Source organism: Trichechus manatus, unplaced genomic scaffold (assembly GCF_000243295.1).
Source record: "Trichechus manatus latirostris isolate Lorelei unplaced genomic scaffold, TriManLat1.0 scaffold00006, whole genome shotgun sequence".
Lineage (NCBI taxonomy): Eukaryota > Metazoa > Chordata > Mammalia > Sirenia > Trichechidae > Trichechus > Trichechus manatus.
Genome location: NW_004443942.1, coordinates 10,048,743 through 10,069,898, shown reverse-complemented (window position 1 = coordinate 10,069,898; position 21,156 = coordinate 10,048,743). Strand labels below are relative to the sequence as shown.

General features: G+C 53.1%; 2 protein-coding genes across 2 annotated transcripts in view; one reads left to right on the top strand and one right to left on the bottom strand.

Annotated features, from left to right (window-relative positions):
* The window catches only part of SERGEF (secretion regulating guanine nucleotide exchange factor), a 254,308-nt gene extending 253,706 nt beyond the window's left edge, over nucleotides 1-602 (top strand). The window contains exon 11 of the mRNA XM_004369688.2: nucleotides 268-602. Coding sequence (XP_004369745.1) covers nucleotides 268-602 — 335 coding nt within the window. The remainder of the gene's footprint in view (nucleotides 1-267) is intronic.
* A 5,210-nt stretch (nucleotides 603-5,812) lies between these two features.
* Nucleotides 5,813-21,156, bottom strand: part of KCNC1 (potassium voltage-gated channel subfamily C member 1) — a 55,250-nt gene continuing 39,906 nt past the window's right edge. Inside the window, exons 2-4 of the mRNA XM_004369687.1 lie at nucleotides 16,715-17,648; nucleotides 9,223-9,411; nucleotides 5,813-7,207 (exon numbers count right to left, since the gene is read on the bottom strand). Of these exons, the coding sequence (XP_004369744.1) occupies nucleotides 7,143-7,207; nucleotides 9,223-9,411; nucleotides 16,715-17,648 (1,188 nt within the window). The 3' untranslated portion in view covers nucleotides 5,813-7,142. The remainder of the gene's footprint in view (nucleotides 7,208-9,222; nucleotides 9,412-16,714; nucleotides 17,649-21,156) is intronic.

The following is a 21,156-nucleotide window of genomic DNA, read 5'->3' as shown; positions in this document are numbered from 1 at the left end:
TTGAGATATTTTTGGAGGCAGAGTCGGCAGATCTTGGTGATGGGTTATATGTGGAGGATGACTGTTAGGGGAGGGCCCTGGAGGACCGCAAGGTTTGGGGCATGAAGAGTTGTGGGTTAGTGAAATGGAAACACTGGAGCAAGAGCAGACTAGGGGGCAGGGGTGGAGCAGGGAGAGTGAGCGTGCCACCAGATCTCTCTGAGCTGTGCTTGCTTCATGTGTAAACTGAGGGTGAATGTTTCAGCCATGTTGTCCTCTCCTTCACAGGTGGGTCGTGCTACTCTTGGGGCTGGAACGAGCATGGAATGTGCGGGGACGGCACTGAAGCCAACATCTGGGCCCCCATGCCAGTGCAGGCTCTGCGGTCGTCACTGGGACTCCATGTGGGCTGTGGAGCTGGCCACTCCCTGGCCCTCTGCCAGCTGCCAGCGCTTCCTGCACTTGGCCAGGGCCTGAAGGTCATGGACCCTTTCCCAGATGCTACCGAAGACGCCGAATCTCAGGACAGTGGACAAAGAGAGAAACTAGAAGGAAAGACAATCAGAAACTTCAACCAGTCTGAGGGGTCCAGAAGTGGGGGACTTGTGACAGAGAGCATTTAATAAAGTGGTTTTTCCCACCAAACATTTCCCAGAGAATTGCCTTGCTGGGTTGTGGGGTTGGCCTGAGAAGGGTTCAGGAGGCCCTGGTGGTTGGGCTGACCACAGACCGCAAAGATGGGAGGCTGCTTGCCCAGTGTTCAGGGCTCAAGGAGACAGACACCCTTTCCACTCAGCAGATGAGAATGAGGGCTTAGGTTCTCCCCAAGGGACGTGGAAAGCTAAAACATCAGCAGGAATGTTCCAGCCTGTTCTGCTTGGTGGGATCAGAAAACCCAGTTCTGTCTCCAGTGGCTTTTTTGGTCCAGCAGTGTTGGATTCAGCAAGACAAAGGGTCCCTAGGCCATGCTTAGAGCAGCCACAAGCCTCTCCTGGAGTTTTATTCTCAGAGCTCAGAGCATGTAGTTTTCTGGTTTAAGAATATTGAGGGACCCTGTTCAGATGGCTTGGATACTTGGACAGGAAGGAGGTCTTGTCTTGATGACTAGGGCCAAGGGAGAAGGCTCTGGAGTGGGGGTGGAAGGAAGTGGAGATGAGTCAAGAGTTCTAGGAAGACCCAGCAGAGGAGACCCCTGGGACAGACCAAGGGGCTGAGAGCCACTGAAATTCTCAGAAGATTCGTGCCTTCATCTGAGCCTGGAAAAACTCTGGAACTAGCCTATGTACCTGTAATTGCCAAGCTCTGTGGGTTCAGATGAGGGTCAGAGGTCCTAAGGTCACAGCATGGGGAGGGGAGTCTGTAGGGTTAGCAACATCAAAGGCTAAGAGCTGGACCCCTGACATCTGCCCCCAGGCCCTGGCTTCTGTAGGAGGAGGGCCTTCAGGCGAGATGGGAACCAGATTGGATCCCAGCCCCTTGCTTCCTTGAGTTGCAGCTCTGGCTCTGGGGGTCACAGCATCTTTCTTGCTGCTGTGACTGGCAACAGGCCTTGGCCATAAGACCTCAAACAGGCATTTCTCCAGAGCAGAGTGTGGCAGTGTCACCAGGTAGCCAGTCAGGTCCATGGTCCATCCCACACTGTCTTTGTGACTCAGAAGAGGGTGTGGGTCTGTGAGGGCTAGGCTCCACTGGCTCTAAGAAAAATTACAAAATCCCGGGGCAGCAAAGCCGGGATGTCCTTTCATGACTAGCCCAGTGGCCTTCCAACTGCCTTCTTTAGCGTCCTAGGATTCTTCTGAGAACTCAGTGGCCACCTGGTAAAGGAAGGCCAACTAGACAGGCCCAGAGCCCCTGTCTTCCATCTTAGCCAAAGCAGCTTTATTTTCATGTGTGTTATATATGTTGGGCTTCATATAAGTTTTCATTTGATAAGGTGTCCTAGAGAAAGTTTAAAAACCACTGATCTTATCCAACATTTTCATTGTAAATATGGGAAAATGGAGGCCTAGCAAGGGAAAGGGACCATCTCAAGGCCATTCACCTCACCGCTGGTCCAGGGTCCTGATTGGGAAGTGACCCAGCCAAGGCCCTGAGCCAGAGAAGAGTGGGAGAGAGTGTAGCGCTGGGACCTGGGGTGGGCACAGCTCAGGAGAATGGGGATGATGGCAATCCTGAGCATCCCAGGCCTGAACCTAGAGACCACCCACAGCCGTGGGCTGACCTCAGACACCAGTGCATGGAGTCCTCCCAACCTTGCACCCTAGAAATACAGCTGCCCTGGCCAGCAAAGCCCTTGCTCTGCCCCTTCCCAGAACAAATAGGGGCTGACACAACCTCCAAGCACTCTTGTGATGGAAGAAAGGACATTTCCATGCACTCTGAACTGGTCTTGCCAAGGTGACCAAGCCCACAGAGAGCAATCAGATGGCCCAGAGATGCTCCATACCCAAGGTAACTGGCCACCCTCCACTGTCCTACAGGTTGGGTGGTCTGCATCAGACACACAGTTCAGAAAGCAGTCCCACACTGAACAGTACTCGGGCCCAGACCTCCCGACAGCGTTTTCACTCACAAGGAACCAACACTCTCTCTCTCACAGGATTGCAATGCAAAGTACTCTCCAATCTCTTTCAGTGAAGAACCAAAATCCCAAGTCCTCTACTGCTGAGTCCTAGTGCTTCTCCTAAGCCTTCTTGTGGGCACAAGAAAGGTGTGTCTTGGGGTTCCTTTCCATGCTGAAACAGGGTAAGGTTGTGCATCAGCCCTAAGCCCTTTCATCTAGAACATCAGACCCTCAGAACCTGAGTCAGACCCGTCTTGGAAGCAGGCATGGTACAGATAACCTACACATGGAAAAATGAATGACTCTTGGCTCTAGACACCACAGATGGTCCTACCACCTCGAATTCCTCTGTTCCACGCTTCCCAGCAGCAACCTCAGGTGGAATGGGCTTTCTCCAGGTCAGCTCACTGGCTCCATCTGAGGAGTGCCCGAAAGTCCCAGAGCAGTGAGGGGTGTTGATAGCATCTCCTATAGTCTTTTCTGGCCCCTTTGATGCCTACTTGTCATTCTCAGACTTGTATTACAGATTAACCAACCCCCTGTTGCCTAATAGACCATGAGGTCTTTGAGAACAGTGGACCAGGTCTTGGTCAATTCTGTAAAACCTTCACCTAGGACAGGTCCTAGTACAGAGGAAGTGCCTAGTAAACATTTTTTAGTGAATGAACTGGTCAGTACACCCTCAGGGTCACCGTGAGGAACCTCATTGCTTAAATGAGTGGGCTTTATGGTCCCTTCACCCCCCACCCCCATCCTCTTTTATCCTTTTACAAATGTTTGATAACTATAGTGTGGCTTTTAAGTCAGTGTTAAATATCATCATCTGGTTAGCTAGTGAACCACAGGAGCCAACTTGAGAAAATCACCCACTCATTTTTTAAAATTACTTTTTTTTTCTGATTGACTAAGTGAATTCACAGTGAGAAGGAGGAGAGGGAAGGAAGAGGGGAGCAGGACCCTGTGGTGTGCTCACAGATCTTTGGCCTGGTCCCTGGAGTGACTGTTGAAAGCTGACCACTTACCAAGTGCTTGTGGGATGTTTGCATCCTTGCCTACCACACACACACACACACACACACACACACACACACACACACACACACACACACGCTCCCTTCCTGACCACAGCCACCCCATCTACCCTCAACACCCCCACCCTTTGTCCTGGTGGGTTGTGAGGGCCACCACACCAATGTTAGATGAGACTGTGCTTGGTGAACGGTGAATCCAGGTCCAGGATTCTGAATAAAGCCCCCCCCCCATACCCCAAGCACCCACCACTTCCAGATGAAGTGACTTAGTGATAACTGAGAATTGGGAGTTAGCAAGTTAGTTGGGAAATGGTTGGGGTCTTGGAGGGAGGGAGTTTCAGATATTAAGGTGTGTATGTGTAACTGCTATAAGTTCAGAATTTCAGAGCGACTGGAACACAGAGGGAGGTGGGAAGGTGGGGAGTTGGAAGAGAAGAGGCAGGCGGGGCCTTACAAGCCACATTAAGGACCTTAAACTTTATTCTTCGGGCAACAGGGTGTTTAAGCCGGAGAGTGAGGTGGTCAGATGTGTGCAGAAGGCTCAGACTGGGGGCCAATGGCAGGATGTGAAGCAGCCCCATCTGTCATACCCATGGCGCTTCATGAAGGAGGGCAGGAGACCAGGTCCTGAGGTTCCTGGGATTTAGGACCAGCAACTCTAGTGTTCCTATCAATTCTACTTCTAAGGGGCAGGCCTAGGGAAGTCTCAATTAGCTTGAGACAGCTTATTTCAGCTCTGAAGTCAGACCACCTAGTTTAAAATCTTGGCTTCATCACTAACTGTGTGACCTTGGGCCAGTTACTTAACCTCTCTGGGCCTTGATCTCTAAAATGGGAATGTTGAATTATTGTGAGCTCTCATTAGAAAATATTTGTAAGATGCCCAGCACACAGTAGATGCTCAGTGTTTGTTAATCCCTTTTCCCATTAGCTACCATGTCCCTGAAAACCCATATTCCAAATGGCTTTGTGTAGAGTCCCACTTTGAGTACACCAGAGGCACTTCCCTGATGGGGATCCCTGGGTAGAGTGAACATTACCCTCCCTGCAGCAGCCAAGGCTACTTGGCTTGTACATCCTGATGCCTATGAATTGTTACATAGTGTGGACCTGGTAACTCTTTAGCCATATAACCTCTAGGGCAGATGACTGAGCATGCTCACTGCTCCACCAACCCCCACCCCCTTGGTTCCTAGGCTGCACAGGGTGCCCAGAAGTTGAGGCAAAATCTTAGCAAGGATGGGGAGCTGTTAGATGAGAATTTGACACCCACCTTAAGCCTCCCACCCTGATCGTTGACTCAGGTCGTGCCAGGAAGTGTCAGGGGAACTGAAATCTTGTTAGTGGCCCTGGCAGACCATTCCCCTCTCTAGGCCTGTTTCACGTCTGTAAAATGGTCAGACGTTGACTTACATAACCTTTAGGGACTCTTTCCACCCAAACATTCCTGGGTTCTATAATGGATAGGAAGAGAATTGGAACCCCAATCCCCACCCTACCCCCTACCAAAGCCAAGTGAACAACCCAAGCAAATCAAGATTCCTAGGAGAGGGCTCCATCCTTTCAGAGACAGATGCCTCGAGGCTAAGAGAGGGGCTATAAGATGAGGTGGTCCACCAGATTGGAGACAGCAAGGGTGCAGCTGGGTGGGGCGCCAGACATGTCAGTCAGACCCCTGCCTCTGGCTCCATCAGATTCAAGGATGGCCCCCCGAGGAAGGTGACTGTGGTCTGCAGAGGGGGCTGGGAGCTCTGACATGTCCAGATTCAAGGATTCGTCAATATGGCATGACTGCATGGAGAAGCTGCTGGGTCAGGAGAGACACCCCATGGGGCTGTGCTGGTCTTAGGGTCAGGTCCTTATACACCCGACCGCTTCTGAGAGCTGCCTCCCTGCACCCAGTAGGATCTACAGCCCAAGGGGCTACCCTGCCTGGCTCGCCTGCAGAGGGGAGTCCAGAGGGCATTTTCTTCCTTAGGGCTTGGCTTTTCCCAGTGAGAGGCAAGCCAGCACCTTCAAGAGGTCATTCCCCTCTCTAGGCCTCAGTTCGTGTCTATAATGCTCAAAGGTTGACTTACATACCCACTGGGGACTCTTTACACCTGAGCGTTCCTGGAGTCTCTAATGACCAGTGTAGCACAGTCACGCTTACCCCAGCCCAGCCACAGCGGGCCTGACCAGAGGCCAGGTGCAGAACCATGACACTGCTTAAAGGCAATAAAAACCCAAATCCATGCTTCATCTCAAAATTCAGCGTTTTATTATTGGGGGTCTGGGCCCAGGTAGGGGGAAGGTTGTTGAGCTAAAGCATCATTGTTCTCTTTCCAGGAAATGTTGCAACCTGCGGTGAAAGCTTGAGATGTTGCATTTTTTTCAATGTGTTTTCAAAAATATCATCCGTTCCCCCTTCCCCCACTAATTTTAGAATCAGACCAAGCCAAACTACTGTCCTCTGTTTCTGTTGGGAAAATACTATATTTATTCAAGATGCAGAAGTGCATCTCTGCAAACCTCCCGATTGCTTCAGGAAAACAAATCTGCTTTAGACTATACAGAAACTGTGATACAAAATTTATTTCATGCGAGAATCGCTTTGCATAACATTGGGCATGCAGTTTTTTACTCTGAAGTTCTAAATTGCATACAATGCTAGGTTGTGCCTTAATAAAAGTGGAGGAGGGTCACTCCTCCTATGGTCCTGATCTTTTTGGTGCTCTACATCTTGGTGTTAAAGTAACACTTCGAAAATCCATATGGTGTTGATTATTTACTATGAACAATTTGTCATGAAAGGTGGTCACACTGGTCTACACACCGATAAGATGACAGAATCAACCTAGACTAGTCGCTGTCAGGGAGAGTCTTGGGGTGACGTCCGCTGGGTCACAAGCATGCCGAATGGAGAGGTAAGAAGGCAGAGGTGTGAGTTTCCACCATTCTATTTGGAGCAAAGTTCTCAATCTCCACGTATGAGATGAACTATGAAGGTGAGGTCAATATGACCGATGACTGACCGATTGCCCTTTTTGGAAACTTCACTCTTGATTTCATATACAAAAACGGAAGTAATCTCTTCCCTTCCCCCAGCCCTCCCCCAACCCCCTACCCCCAGAAATGCAGAGGTTTCTACTGAGTGCCTTTACAGTTTGGCTTCAACAATGTGTGTAAAAGTAAAGAGCTTTGAAAGAAAAGAGAACTTTTTCTTTTTCTTTTCGTTATCATTGTTGTTTAAGGTAATCATATAGTTAGTTGCAGGGGTTTGGTGGGTTCGGTTGCCTGGGTTTTCTGTTTAACTTCATGCAAGTCATGCTAAGGAACCCCTCCACCCGCCCACCCCACCAAATAAAAGAAAATTTTTTTAAAAATGAAAAGAAGGAAAAGAAATCCTCTACGGTCAGTTACCATTTGGCCGTAGAAAAAGCTACGTCCATCCTAGTACAATGCCTGGGCCACTCGGACTCGTCCGGCAAACCTGCATGGCGTGAATTTACTCTGTCCGAGGGTGAGGAGGGGCTGCAGGTCCACCCAGATGCTTAATAGCCACCAGTGTCCTCGGCCAAGCCGCCTGGTCAAGTCACTCTCACAGCCTCTGTCGGCATATACTTAGCAATGACAGGGCTTTCTTTGCAAAGATCTGTATGTAAAGAATACAATTAACACTTGAGCTTCTCTTCTTGGCTTTCCCATCCCACTTGGTACTTAGTTTTTAAGGAAGGAGAAGGAAAGACAGAACAGCCACATGCAGAGGCAGGCAGATTCTTCTCCAGCTGGCTTGGTTTTCCCATGCAGTGAGCCAGCCTAGCACGCCTTTCTCTCCCTCCTGGGAACTGAGTGGAGTCCCCAACTTGTCTCCTACTCTGCATATGGGCTCAGACACCTGCATGGCTTATGGTTCAGAATTATCCTGAGAAAAGCAAGTCCTCCGCGGCTGGCATGACTCCACAATAGCAGGGGCCAGATGGATGTGGGTAAGGGCACTTTACCTTGTTGCCTCCCAAAGATTCTGACACCCAAGTCTCTATGGGATTGGGGAGTGGGGATCACCCGTGGACAGTGGTTGCTGCTGGGTTCCCTGGTTGCTACAGAAGTTTGGGGCATCTTCTGTCCCCCACTTCCTGGGCTTCTGGAAGCACAGTAAAGAGACTCTTCTGTCTGCTCTTTAAGGCCACACTGATCGACCCAACACTCAAGGAGACAGGCAGCCCCTGAGACCTTCCTGGGCAGGGCACAGCCATTGGAACGGTCTACCTGCTTCCCTCTCACTCCCCAGGGCTGCCCCGGCTCCCGGGCATTCTGAAGCCTCCCCTCCACCTAGGTAAAAGCCAACTGCAAAGGGGGACATCAGGCCCATCCATGGAAGGTGCCAAGGACGGGGCCTTCCCCAAGGCCGGCAGCCCTCCACCATGCAGCACCATGCGGGAAGCAGTATGTGGCACTGGGATCCAAGGGACCTCTGGGCAGGGCAAGGAAGCAGGGGCCAGCCTAGGCCAGGTGGTCATACTAGGTGGGGTCGTTGGCATTAACCAAGCACCATGGGCCAGAAGGATTTTCCCACCTCTTGGTGCAGCTGCCTCGCCTCTTCTGTGTTTGCCTTTTATTGTGAGTTCTGTGTTTAACCACTTCAAATACTTGAGCAGTTGTGAATGGCCACAGGCTGTACCAACTATTGCTCTCAGAAAACCGACTACCACCCAGCCCAGCCCTGCTCACCCCGGTCAGCATGCATCCTGTGTGAGCACAGGGACTTCTTAGACATGCACGAGCTGCCCAGCCAGCCTGCTGCGCTGAGGGTGGCTTCCTCCAACTCCTCCACCTTCCAGGCCCGGCCAATGCCCGCAGCCTTGAACTGGGGTGCTCTGGGCCCCACCCCAAGCCTCTCCCCAACCCATGCTCAAGCTCTGGTAGAAGCCTCTCTCTCCAGCGGGGCCAGCCTAAGGGTCTGACTACAAGGAAGCCTTGAGCAGAGAGGCCACCACTGGTCTCAGCCTTCACCAACCACAAGGGGGCTTGTGATCACACCTGGGGCTGTGTCGTAAGCACTGGGGACAGAAAGGGGCTGCAGAGTCCTGATGAAATGCCTTCTCTTGGGAAGTTCTCTATCTGCCACTAGCAATATTCTGACTGGCACACACCTTACATCTGCAAGGACACTGGCCTCACTCTCAGCCCTGAAGTCACTTCTCTCTTCATGCCTTTCCCACTGGCCTGTGGATTCTTGTGAAAGGATGCTTCTTCCAGAGCATGGACCTTCAGTGGCTAAGCCAGGCCTGGCCAGGAGCACCCCGCTAGCCTCTTCCCCGGTGAGTGGGCCTCACCTCCCCTCTGCCAGAGCAGTCTAGAAGAGTGGAGGCTCCTCCTGAATCCCTCTGTCTCCACTCTGTCACGGCTCATAGTCGCCAGCCTGTCCCAAGCCCCTTCCTGCCCTTTAGCTCACTACCAACACTCATGTTCTCTCTGGAAGCCTGACAGCCACTTGGGACAAAGGGACTCAGACCTCCAGGGGCCACCCCAGGGACTCCTTCCACTCCACACCCCCCTCAAGTGTGCCTGCCTGCCCCTTGGCGCCCCTCGCCCGCCACCCGCCCACCCGTCTGCAGGAGTGCGAGGTGGGCCCTGGTGATGCAGAGTGCCCCAGCCTCCTCTACATACCCTTTCTCATTCCTCCACCAGGTGGGCACGCGTACTCCCCGGTTGATAAGAGGAAGCAGGGTCCGTATCTCTCGCGGGTGCCCGAGCGCGTAAAGGGCAGGCCCTCATCAGGAGTGAGGGCCTGGTCTATGTGGGGGCAGTCTTCGTTCGCCAGCGCGGCCTTCGCCACCTCCCCATTCAGTTTGGAATCTTCAAACATATAAGCAGAAGCTATTGAGACACTGAAAACTGTTTAGTCGGGGGGACAGGCCAGAGGTGGGGCATTGGCAAAGGGCAGCCCGTCCCTCAGGACAGGAAAGCAGATGGGCCGTGGAGGGAGGCCAAGGCTGGGGGTCCTTGGCTCATTCAGGCAGCCTATGGGCTGCCCACATCGCTGGAGGCAGGGAGGGGCTCCTGGGTTTGCTCAAAGTTTGCAAAAAGATGAGTCGGTGATGGGCCCAGCAGGCGCAGTGCTGGGAGTGGGCCCAGGGCTCAAGGCAGGGCCGATGAGACAGGATGGTGTGGATACAGTCATGGGGAAGGGGCCAGACACAGAGCTCAGGGAGAAGACAGACAGACATGAAGAACACTCCAGTCCAGAGAGGTGACCTTTTTTGGGCACCTCTGCTGCTGACCAGAGCCTTGTTTCCTCCACCCCCAGCCAGCCAGTCACTCAAGCTTCCCTAGACCCATTCAGACCCAGCCCGGTCACTCAGCCTGGTCTGCCCCACATGGCCCTCATCTGGATCATCTCTCCTCCATCCCCCATCTGGATCCTATCTAATTGCTCAGTTCACTCTGTCCCCCACGCACACCCTATCTGATCACTCGGCCTGCCCCGCCCTCCACCCCTTATAGACCCACTCTGTCACTCTGCATGCCCCACCCCCATACCCCATACCGACTAGGCCTGGTCACTCAGTCTACTTAGTCCCCCATGCAGACCTAGTCTGACCACTCACTCTTCCCATCCCCACAGAGACTCAGTCTGGCCACGCAGTCTACTCTGCTTCCATACAGACCAAGCCAGCATCCTCCACCCAGTCTGCCCCAGCAGGCCTGGTCATCGTGCACGGGCACAACAGGGATGTATGCATGAGGCTGTGACAGTGGGACTTGGGTCTGGGAGGGGCTCCCATCCCTCTGTCTCCTCATATCAGCGTCCCCGGCAAAGCAGAGCAAATGGATGTGTAGAAGGCAACAGCAGCTGATGGGCTTTGGTGGGGAAAGAGTTATGCTTTGGCCTCTGCAGTAGTCTGAGAAGGAACCTGGGAGGAGGTTTGGGGGCACATTTGGAGAGGGGCAAAGTGTGGTCAGAGCAAGGAGCTCTCTCTCTCTCCCACTCCAGGACAGAGCCATGGAAGCCTCTGGGCTGGCAGAGGTAGCTCTGACTGGCCTTTGCCCTGTCCCCATCCCTCCTGGGGACTGAGCCTGCTCCACGCTCTCGGGCCCTCAAAGCAGAATCTTCTTGGCCAGGGTGAAGCCAGTTCAGTCCCCAGGGTAGGCCCCCTGGCTTCCTCAAATCTTTACCTAAAGTAAGAGCCTCAAGGGTGAGCCCTTTTGTGGAAGAAGAAAACCAACAAGGGCAGTGACCTTGGTAGAAGGGCTCTCCTAATGATTACCAAAACCAAACCCACTGCCATCGAGTCGATTCCGACTCATAGCAACCCTATAGGACAGAGTAGAACTGCCCCATAGGGTTTCCAAGGAGCGGCTGGTGGATTTGAACTGCTGACCTTTTTGTTAGCAGCCTGAGCTCTTAACCACTTTGCCACCAGGTCTCCTTCCTAAAGATTAAGGAGGGGGAAGAAAAGCTGGATACTATTTCCACCCAGATTTGACACTTCCGTGATCCTGTTCACATCATGTAACTACACGCAGGAGTGATCCTTCCCCTCGTGCACACACTCAGCGTGCACGTGGGTGGGATCACCACCCGTGTACACATCATGTCACTACAAAGAGGCAGTCAGTCAAAAGAGAAATGGACCAATCAGGTTTATTCGTAAAGCAAATCCAAAAAAAAAAAAAAAAAAAAAAAACCCATCATAATTTTGGAACTTAAAAAAAAGTCTCTCATACAAGATGGCAAAGCATTTCACGTACAGTGTGTTTCTTGACAAACCCCATAAGCTTCACTCCTCGAATAACTCTGAACCAGAAAGGCCAGTTACCAAGGTAACCCTGACACCATGTAACTGGGGCTGGGGCCTCTCTGAGGCCTGAGGGCTGAGAGCCCACAGGGTGGGCGAGTGCTCACAAACTGTGGGGACCTGCCTCTCACTCTGGCTGGCCCCTGTCTTCCTTCCCCAGGGTCTCTGGGCAGAGGGAGCATGGTGCTTGGGGAGAGGGGAGGGAAGGAGGAGGAGGTGGAAGTAGATGGGAGGGGTGGAAGTTGGAGCCCATAGTACCCTGCACGCATTTTCCTCCAGGGGAAGACAATATGTCCTCCTAGGCAGCATCTCCACCTGGGGAGGGGAGCAAAGACGTGCTGACTCTGTCTGGCCTTAGTCTGTCAGTGAGGGTGTCTACAGCCTGCAGTTCTTGCCCAGGGATGGGTCAAAGGTGGATGCCCTTCCCTGTCTCTGCTTTCATGGAGGTGGTGCAGCCTGAGTCCCCTCCTCCAGCTCTGTGGATGCTGAGCCACCACCCACCCGTGTACCTACAACCCACAAGCGCCCTCACCCCTGGAGTTCCCAGCACCCACAGCCTTTAAGGGGCCCAAAGTTTGGGCTGGTTTTCCTTGCAGGGGCAGGGGGCAAGGAGCAGCCATCAGAGAGACCAGTGATGGGTGTGAGCTGGGGACACTTCCCTCCTGAGGAGAGCCACCAAGACACCCCTGGGGCCTGCTTCTTCCCTCAACCTTGACCTTTGAGGAGGGGACTGTGACTGGGTGGGGGTGTTTATGTTTTGCTCGGTGACTGAGCCCAGCCTCACTGGGCTGTTGGTTTGTCTGCAGTTTGGGGGTGCTCTCAAGACTTGGGGCATTCTCCCTCCCTGGCTCCAGAAGGGTGGCTGGAAGAGAAACCAAGGAGGGACCAACTCTCTAGATATGGGAAGCCTGGGGGATGGGCCAGAGGTGTGAGCTTGCCCAAGACTCCCTATCCCCTGCTCCACCCAGTCTTTTGATGAGATGGCAGCAGGAGCCTAGGTTCCTCCTCTTCCTGGAAGGCTGGGAGCCCTGCCTTCCCTGGCCCTGGGCCCCCAGCCCCCCACTAGACCCACAGGCCTGTGATGGTGAAATGGCAGCATGGGTAGCATCTTACAGGGATGGTTTCCAGGCTTTGAAATGGGCTGAGATGAGCGTCCGCGAGAGGGTCATTTTTTTTTAAACTTTGGAGCAAGGAGAACCTGCATGGCTGGCCAGCAGGGCTGGCTAGTCTGCCCTGGTCTCCAGGCATTGCTGGATGTACTTACTGTTCGCAACAGCAGCGGGCGCCGGGGGGCGCACGCAGGGCTAGGGCGGGGTGGGGGTTTACTGGGGTCTGCCCAGCTGAGAGCTCAGGGAAAACCGTCCCGGGCTAAATAGGGACAGTCTGTGAGATACACGAGCAGAGTACAATCACGAGAACCGGCACAAGTCATGCAACAAAACGAGGAGAGAGAGAGACATGATTAGTGGAGACAGAGAAAGAGAGAATGTGAACAACAAGGAAAAGAACACCCATGACCCATGACTGGCCCTTGGAGCCCAGAGACCGTTCATTTCTCCCCTACTTCCCCTTATCCTGCCTGAGGGTGACAAGGACCCCACTCTGGGCCCAAGCTGCCTACCCTGCAGCTGGGTCTGTGCAGAAACTCTTCCCCACACAAAGGGCTTTGCTGCCCGGTGCGGAGGGGCCGTGCCCCACACCCTGTCTCCTGTCTGCTCAACTCTGCCCCCAACCCCCAACCCTCACACCACTCCCTCAGCAGCCACTGCAGCCCCACAGGGGAAAGCTGGAGATGCCAGGGGATAGGGGGACTTTGGACTCCGCTGCTCAGGGAGAAACAATCCCCACCACCCGCCTCCACCACCACCACCACCACCGCCACCAAAGATGACTGAGGCTGCAGTGGGAGCTCCCAATGGGCCCAGGCAGGGGCTTCTGTGGGAGCTCACTGCTGCCCTGAGTGCCGTGGGCAGGAAGGGGCCTGGCCACTCTCTCTTCCTGCTTGCCAGCCCCCTCCTCACCTACAGTGGGGACCCTGCAGCCCAAGATGTGGCACCACAAGGACCAACCCACATCACAGGAGCAGAGATGGACAAGACACATGTGAATGGACATGGCAGGACAGAGGGAGTACTCCGAGCTGCCCAGAGCAGATGGTCTGGGCCCCTGACTGCAGATGGGGGAGGGAGCCCCTTTCTGGGAGAGGAGCTGCTTCTCCCGGGCCATCAGCCCCAGGCAGTCCTTGGCTATGCCAGAGTGCCCTCCTGGCAACCCCTGTGAGGCCCTACAACCAGCTGAGAATAGGACCCCTGACCACCTCTTGATGCTATAACTCCCCAGGACAAGACCCCCAAACACTGAGGCTATGCTGGCCATGGCACAGAGGAGACTAGACCGTCCCTAGGACAGACACACAGACCTGAGGCTTCAGGAGGTGGAGGTGAGGGAAGGTGCTGTTGGCAGGACTAGGGGGTGTGGGTGACTGCCCTTAGAGCCCAACTTGCTTTTAGAGCGGGATTGCAGAACCCAGGCTTCAGAGAGACTGCCCTTGGGAACTGTATCTCACCTCCCATCATTCGTGTAGGGCCTGGTCTCCACCCACCACCTTTACCTTCCTCACCCTGGCCTCCCCCTCATTCACTCACAAACTTATTCCAACCCCTCACCCATCTAGGCCTACAGCTGCAAGCAGAAAGGAGGCTAATGAGAAGGGACTCAGTGGTGCAGAGAAGGGAGGGAGGCCTTCTAAGGACTGCATATCCTGCTGGTGGTAGACAATCTGAGTTTTACACACCAGCTCCTAGGCTGGAGGGAGGAGCGTTTGGTGAGGGATAAGGCTCAGTGGGGTCTCTGAGATGAGGTGGAGAGGCCAGAACATCAGGGCAGCACCACCAGCAGCAGCTCCCTCCCTGGGGTCATCTGCCCCCTCAACTTCCCCAGCTCTGGGAAGTGAGCAGTTGGGAAGGGAGTGGGGATAGAACATGGAGAATGGAGAAAAGCAGGAGGATCCAGGCATCTGGGCCCCAGAGGGCAAGTTTGGGAGAGTCCAAGATAACTCCTCAGCCATAGAGACTGCCCAAGCCAGAGCACTCTAGGTCCCTGAGACCTGGGGTCCAGGGTAAGGTGGCCCACAGGAGCAGGGTTGCTGAGGCTAGGGAAGGGCTGTGGGGTTCAGGGGAGTCCAAAAGGAGTGCATGGGCTTGAGACATGTGCTGCAGCATGGGAGGAGGGCTTGTGTCCCTGGGACTAGTTGGAGTGCACATCTGAACATCTGAACACAGGTGTCTGCTCTCTGTGTGTGCACGTGTGTGCATGCACACATGCGTGTGTATACCTTCAGCACATGGATAATACTGTGTCAGTGATTAGGAGTGCATAGGAGTCTGTGCCTGACTGGAATAAACCAGGGATCCTTGGCAGGTAGGCCCGGGGTACCCATGCTTGTCCACACCATTTCTGAAAAATTCAGGGTTGGGAGGACAGGAAGGAAGGGCCAAGTAGTGCCATGATGATGTCACTCAGGCTGAGCTCTTTCTGCTGGGCCCAGAGAGGAGCTGGGGGCTCCATGATGGTGACTATTGAAGTCAAGATACCCAGCTCAGTGACTATTCATCCAAAGCAGAGAGGTGGGGCAGAGGCTTTCCACAGACATGTGCCTGGCTGTTGCCAAGCAGGAGCCATGCCTCAGCTGGAGAGCCCCGCCCCACCTCAGGCCCTCTGTTCCAGCCTCTCAGACCCCTGCCCACCCCCTGCCCCAGCCCAGGACACTAGCCACTTTCCTCTTAGGTTCCTATAGGAATCCCAGGAAGTGGGGAAGGCAGGACAGAGGGAAAGGGCTGGAAAGCCCCCATGGGCAGATAAGTGGGCCATGGAGGTACTGCTGTAGCCAGTGTAGCTGTGGGATGAAGCCAGACCAGGATCAGGATAGGGTGGTAGTTCAGAGTGCATGTCAGCAGGGAAGAAAGACTCAGCCATCCACTGGGGGAGACCACCCACATCTTGAGGAAACCTGCTCACTTGGAGCCCAGCTAGTCTGCAGCCTCCCTGCATACACCTGAGTCATAAGCTAACTACTACCTAGCCCTCCCCTCCGGCCTTCCACTTGCCCCAGCACTCCTTCTCAGCTCAGTGTGGTCATTATTCTCTGGGTCATCCATTCCTTTGAAATCCCTGTGTCCACAGAATAAGTTGATGGTATTCCATGGGTAGAGGTAGACTATGGGCTTTATATCTACAGACCAGAGCCCCATGATCAACTTTATGTGCTATGTGCAGGTTCTCATAAAACTGAGATAGTCCCATAACAAACCACTAGCCATGGAATATTAGAATATATCCCACGGTGACTAGTATTGTTGCATGGCCCCCCTCCCCCTCCCCGACCCCCAGTGAAATCACGGGAAAGTGGTTGTGCACTGGTTGGGATGTCTTGTATTGCTGCTGCAGTCCCTACACTGGACATGGGGAGAACCCTCGGTGGGAGGTTGTTGCTGGTCTGTTGCACTTTCATCTAAGCTGCCAGGGTGGTGGCCCCCTCTAGTCCTTTGCTCACCAGCTGCTTCCATCAGAAGGCCACCAGAAACTCCCACTCAACCATCAACCCAAACAGACAACGTGAAAGCTATAGTCACTCCAACAGGTTCCTAAAGATAAACGCTAAACTCTAGAGTGGTGGTAGAAGATGAGTTGGTTCTGCATGCTATGGGGTAAGTAAGCTTGTTACGGAGGCTAGAGGCATCTTCTAGGAAGGACCCGGAACTAGGCGGCCGGAATCAGAGCAGGAATTCTACTCAACTATGGAGACAGGCTCTGTTGGGGGCTGAGACTCCGTGCTCCAGCCTCTGCAGGGACACCCTGCCCATATCCATGAACCATTTCTGCCATCTACACAGCTTGAAGGGAGCTGTGTGCCATCTACACAGCTTGAAGGGAGCTGTGTAAGGACCAAATCAAAAGCCGTCTGGCGTTTTCGAATCACACCTCCCTGGTCCCTGCCCTGCCCCAACACTGGGTCAGTAGCCTGAGTCAGTGACTCATGCTCAACTCCTGCCCACATGAGCAGCAGCCCCTCGGGCTCCTGCTAAGATAGTCCTCAGCAACCTTGCAGGCCGTGTTGTCTCTTGAGAACATCACAAGACCAACTGCATCAACCTCCTTACCCAGGACAACCAGTGAGGCTCTTGCCTTCTGAATTTAGCTGCCCAGTATCTCCCTGGGCCCCCAGGCTCCACACCTCAAGATTGAGCGTGGGGTCCTGGGTCACCCACGGAACTAAGGAAGCAGTCTGACTGAATCTGGAATCATCGCTACAGGGGGCGGAGTGAAAAGTCAGATCGACATGCCTCTAAGAGGTTTCCTACCTGCTCTGTTAATTTCTAAAATTTCTTCCTGGGCCAGCGGGCATGTGTCACTCTGAGTACTGTGGTGTGGAGAGTTTACGACAGATTTACAATAATTGGGAGATCCCAGCTGCGGTGGCCGTGGAATATGCTTCTTTTTTTTCTTTGGTAGTTTCTGCTTAGCCATGGCTAAGGAATAATACATCCCGAAATTGTTCACAATGACGGGTACCGGCATGGCGATGGTCAGCACGCCTGCCAGCGCGCACAGCGCTCCCACCAACATGCCGGACCATGTCTGTGGATACATGTCTCCGTAGCCCAGCGTTGTCATAGTGACCACGGCCCACCAGAAGCCAATGGGGATGTTCTTAAAGTGTGTGTGCTCACTGGCGCTGGGGTCATTGGGCTGGGCCCCTATCCTCTCGGCATAGTAGATCATGGTGGCGAAGATCAGGACGCCCAAGGCCAGGAAGATGATAAGCAGTAGGAACTCATTGGTGCTGGCACGGAGAGTGTGGCCTAAGACCCGCAGGCCCACAAAATGGCGGGTCAGCTTGAAGATGCGCAGGATGCGCACGAAGCGGACGACGCGCAGGAAGCCCAGAACGTCCTTGGCAGCCTTAGAGGACAGGCCACTTAGGCCCACCTCCAGGTAGAAGGGCAGGATGGCCACAAAATCAATGATGTTGAGTGAGTTCTTGATGAATTCAACCTTGTTGGGGCAGAAGACGACACGCATGAGGAACTCAAAGGTGAACCAGACTACGCAGACGCCCTCGATGTAGGTGAGGAAGGCCTCCGTCTCGGCTTCCCGGTAGTAGCGTACTTGCGTGCCATTCCGGACATTCTCGATCTCCGTCTTGTTCACGATGGGGTTGAAGCGCTCGTGGGTCTCCAAGCAGAAGGTGGTGATGGAGACCAGGATGAAGAAGAGGGAGGCAAAGGCCACATACTGTAGGGGAGAAACAGACAGTGTCAAACGGGTGGCCTTTCCACCCACTCACAGTGGAGAAACATAGGGTACCTTGCTGTGGGGACTAGCCAGAGGGCCTGGCCAGGGGAAGATGCATGCACAATACCGCCCACCACCGTATCATGGGTCAAGCTGACCATGTTACATATCTCTCAGGGTAAGAAGCCTTGGGAATTATGGGGCTATGGTAGAGACCACTCTGTTGTCACTAACCCATTTCCTCTTCCTCCTGGACACACAGTAGGCTACATTTCCCAGCCTCCCTTGGGGCTAGATGAGGTCATGTGATGGGGTTCAGGCCAGTGGAATGCAGACAAAAGAGATGTATGCTACTTCCAGTCCGGGCCCATCAATCTTCCATGCTTTCTTCCCCCCATTGCTGGCCATATGTGGAGGACCCAGCAGAGGATTCTGAACCTCTAGGGGACAGCAGAGCCACCAGAGAAAAGGGGCCTGGGTCCCTGAAAGAAAGGATATCCACTCAATACCCTTCTTGATCTATTATGTGAGTGGAAAATAAACTTCTATTGTGTTAAGTTACTGTGATTTGAGGGTGATGTGTTGGATCAGGAGTCCCTGGGTGACATAAACAGTTAAGCTCTCGACTATTAACTGAAAGATTAACAGTTTAAACCCACCCAGAGGTGCCTGGGAAGACAGGTCTCTGGGTCTTTCAAAGGTCACAGTTTGAAAACCCTATGGAGTGAAGTTCTACTTTGCAACATATGGGGTCACCACGAGTCGGAATCAACTCAACAGCAACTGGTTTGGTTTTTGGTCTTGGTGTTGGAGCACTTACCTGACTAACCTGACTAAAAAAAGTGACCTAGCCTGCTGGGGCTGCAGCTTGCAAATAAGCAAGAGGGGACAGCTAGTGGAATCAGGCACCTCAAGGCCACACCTCCCATCTTTCTTCCTTCCTACTCCAGTACGTTTGTTCTCTTTTCCCTGTATCTGTAGGTCACTCATGTGGTCTCTTTTGGGTTCTAGCGTATCTAGAACTGAGGGAGATGTATATCTGCCCCAGGTTTAATCTCTATCCTTCTAGAAACTCCCACCACCAACGTAGAAATGAGTTTTCCATTCTTGGAAGTATTCAAATAGAGGCTACATGATCACTTGTCTGAGATACTGTGTTGAGGGTTCAGGCATCAAGAAAAGAATTGGACCAGGAGTCCTCAAAGACACCATAAGCCAGGAGTCTGAGTCTAGCTTTGCGCACCTTGCCAGACACCAGGTAGGGTGTGGGTGGGAGAGAGGAAGAAGCTGCTGGGGGACTGAGGCTCCCCAAACATATGTTGTACCTGCTGCTCTTGGACCCCACCAGTGAGAAAGAAATGGCCAGGATAACCTAGCCTGTCCAGAACCACCTGCTTTGGCCCTGAGCCCCCTGGAGAAAAGTTTAGGAGGCCCTTTGGTTTGATTTGGTGGCTCCGTCTAATGACTACCTGGACCGTTTTAGTCCCCAGCAGATATGGGTACCTAAAGAGGTAGACTCAAGCAGCTGTCTGAGTTTCAAATCCTCCTTCTCAGACTGAATTCTGGGCAAGGTCTCTTCTCACAGCCTCCCATCAGCTGCCCCTGGAACCCTAACATACCACGGCCTCCCTTGGCACTGACCTGGGCAGATGGAACTCTGAGCAGCTGGCCCTCCCCTAGGGTCCAGGGGGTCATTCCTACCTGCATGTTCCCACCACTCCCCACTCCTCTGGACTCCCCTTCTCTCTGCCTGACCAAGACAGCCAATGGCCAGAGCAGGGCCATCTCCCAGGAGGCGGCCCAGGGCTACAGTCTTGAGTGGGCGGCATCTTCCTCCTCCAGAGCTGCCTTCATAAATAACTTCAAAAAGTGCCAAGGTCCCACCTTGTAGCAGCAGCAGGAGGCAGCCATGCTGCCTCTAGCAATTGTTATTATTTGCAGTGATTCGGGGAGGTGGGGGGTGCTGGAAGTACCATGACAACCCTGTCTGGGTTGACCATGGTCACAGGGCCTGCCACCCAAACTGGGAGAAGCTAAAAGGTGGAAACAACCCAAATGTCCATCGACAGATGAATGGATAGATAAACAAAATGTGGTATATACATACAATGGAGTATTACCCAGCCATAAAGAAAGATGAAGTTCTGAAACATGCTACAACATGGATGAACCTTGAAAACATTATGCTGAGTGAAGTAAGTCAGACACAAAATGACAATTATTGTACGATCCCACTTATATGAAATACCTAGAACAGGCAATTTCCTACAGACAGAAGGTAGATTTCGTGGTTACCAGGGACTTGAGGGAGGGGAGAATAGGGAGTTGTTGCTCAATGGTATGGAGTTTCTGTTTGGGGTGATGAAAAAGTTCTGGAAATAAATAGTGATGACTGCACAATATTGTGAATATAATTAATATAACTGAATTCTTAAAATGGTTTAAAGGGAAAATTTTATGTTATATAGATTTTACCATAATATTAAAAAAAAAAAAAAAGGCAGGGACCACTGTACCTCAGGGCTCCCAGTCCAGCAAATGGCAGGAGATGGGAGGCACTTTCCTCCTTGCTGCCTGGTCAGCCAACGCATCCCCTCCCAAGCCTCTCCCACACCCAACCTCCTCTGTCCCCTCTGCTCATTATGTGACTCTCAATAGAGCCAGTGCCATCAAGGCTAACAAGTTTCTAGGCCCCGTCTCTGCCACCAGTCCTCCTTCCATGCATCTAAAGAGGGCAGCCCATGTGATCCCAGCCCTGCTGTTCCACATGGCCATGGTGCCCACAGAGAAAAGCCCAAGCCCCTCAGCCTGGAACATGAGGCTCGCCATGCCCTGGCCTCATATGACTTCCCAGGATCCTCTCCCTACACCCTGCCCCCCGCCCACATTCTTGCCACACACAACTCTGCCATTTCTGACCACAAAGCATCTTCCCTTTCTCTGTGTCTTGGCACCTGCTGTTGCCTCCATGAGAGTGTGTTCCTGCCAGTCTCCAGCTGGCAAAACACCATTCATCCTTCCATGTCACACTAAATTCCCCTTCTCCCGGGACACCTTCTTCAGGTGAGGCTCCCCCTATAATGTGTGGCCCTGAGGGGACAGTAAATATTCCCTAAATAGTCTGAATTCACCCCCAGGGAGGTAGTAAGCCTGTCTCCAATTATGGCTTTGCAGTGCTTGGGGAGGCTCATGGGAACAGCCCAGGCAGGGCACTGATGTCCCAGGAGCCTTCTAACTCTCAGATGCCCCACAGGCCCTCAGAGCTCTCGTCTCATTTGCCCTTCTCACAGTACAGTTACTGATGGGAAACTGAGGCCCAGAAGGAATTCAGGCCTGCCCTGGGTAACATCCTTATAACGCTCATAGCAACCCTATAGGACAGAGTAGAACTGCCCCACAGGGTTTCCAAGGAGCACTTGGTGGATTCAAACTGCCAACCTTTTGGTTAGCAGCCGAGCTCTTAACCACTGCACCACCAGGGCTCCCATTATAACACTAGGGGAGGAAA